Source organism: Onychostruthus taczanowskii, unplaced genomic scaffold, assembly GCF_017590055.1.
Source record: "Onychostruthus taczanowskii isolate IOZ18803 unplaced genomic scaffold, ASM1759005v1 scaffold240, whole genome shotgun sequence".
In the NCBI taxonomy this organism is placed as follows: domain Eukaryota; kingdom Metazoa; phylum Chordata; class Aves; order Passeriformes; family Passeridae; genus Onychostruthus; species Onychostruthus taczanowskii.
The window spans coordinates 225,210-226,116 of record NW_024499685.1 but is presented as its reverse complement, the minus strand read 5'-3'; the positions used below and the strand labels follow the sequence as shown (position 1 = coordinate 226,116).

The window sequence follows — 907 nt, the reverse complement described above, 5'->3', positions numbered from 1 at the left end:
AGGGGATAGAGAGGGGACAGAGAGGGGACAGAGAGGGGACAGAGAGGGGATAAGAGAGGGGACAGAGAGGGGACACAGAGGGGACACAGCTCTGTCAGCCGGGACACGGTGGCACCCTGGCCAGGCCAGGGCCTCCCGCCCATTCCCAGGGACAGGGACACAGAGCCACCCTGCTGTGCCCAGCTTGGTCCCAGACCCTCCCTGAGACAGGGATGGGACAGGGACAGGGACAGGGATGGGACAGGGATAGGACAGGGATAGGGACAGGGATGGGACAGGGACAGGGACGGGGACAGGGACAGGGACAGGGATGGGACAGGGATGTGACAGGGATGTGACAGGGATGTGACAGGGATGGCACAGGGACAGGGATGGGACAGGGATGGGACAGGGATGGGACAGGGACAGGGATGTGACAGGGATGGCACAGGGACAGGGATGTGACAGGGATGTGACAGGGATGTGACAGGCACAGGGATGTGACAGGGATGCACAGGGACCCGGAGCCACCCCCGGCGCCGCGCTGTCCCCAGCGCTCACCCGCGCGTTCATGGCCTTGTGGTTCTTCTTGGTCTTCTTGAGGAACTGCTTGAGGCTCCCCGAGGACACGTACTCCGTGATGAAGATCACCTGGGGGCGCGGGGGGCTCAGCTCCCCCCAGCCCGGCCCCACAGGGGAGGGGGGCCGAGGGGCAGAGCTGGGACCCCCAGAGACCCCCAGAGACCCCTAGAGACCCCCAGAGACCCCCAGAGACCCAGAGACCCCCAGAGTCCCCCCAGAGCCCCCTCAGGGCCCCCCATAGCTGCTCCAGAGACCCAGAGACCCCCAGAGACCCCCAGAGACCCAGAGACCCCCAGAGTCCCCCCAGAGCCCCCTCAGGGCCCCCCATAGCTGCTCCAGAGACCCA

The 907-nt window shown here is 66.3% G+C and overlaps 1 protein-coding gene across 1 annotated transcript in view; it reads right to left on the bottom strand.

Annotated features, from left to right (window-relative positions):
• Positions 1-907, bottom strand: part of NRBP2 (nuclear receptor binding protein 2) — a 42,194-nt gene that overhangs the window by 13,653 nt on the left and 27,634 nt on the right. Inside the window, exon 5 of the mRNA XM_041406109.1 lies at positions 424-630. Within this exon, the coding sequence (XP_041262043.1) occupies positions 424-630 (207 nt within the window). The remainder of the gene's footprint in view (positions 1-423; positions 631-907) is intronic.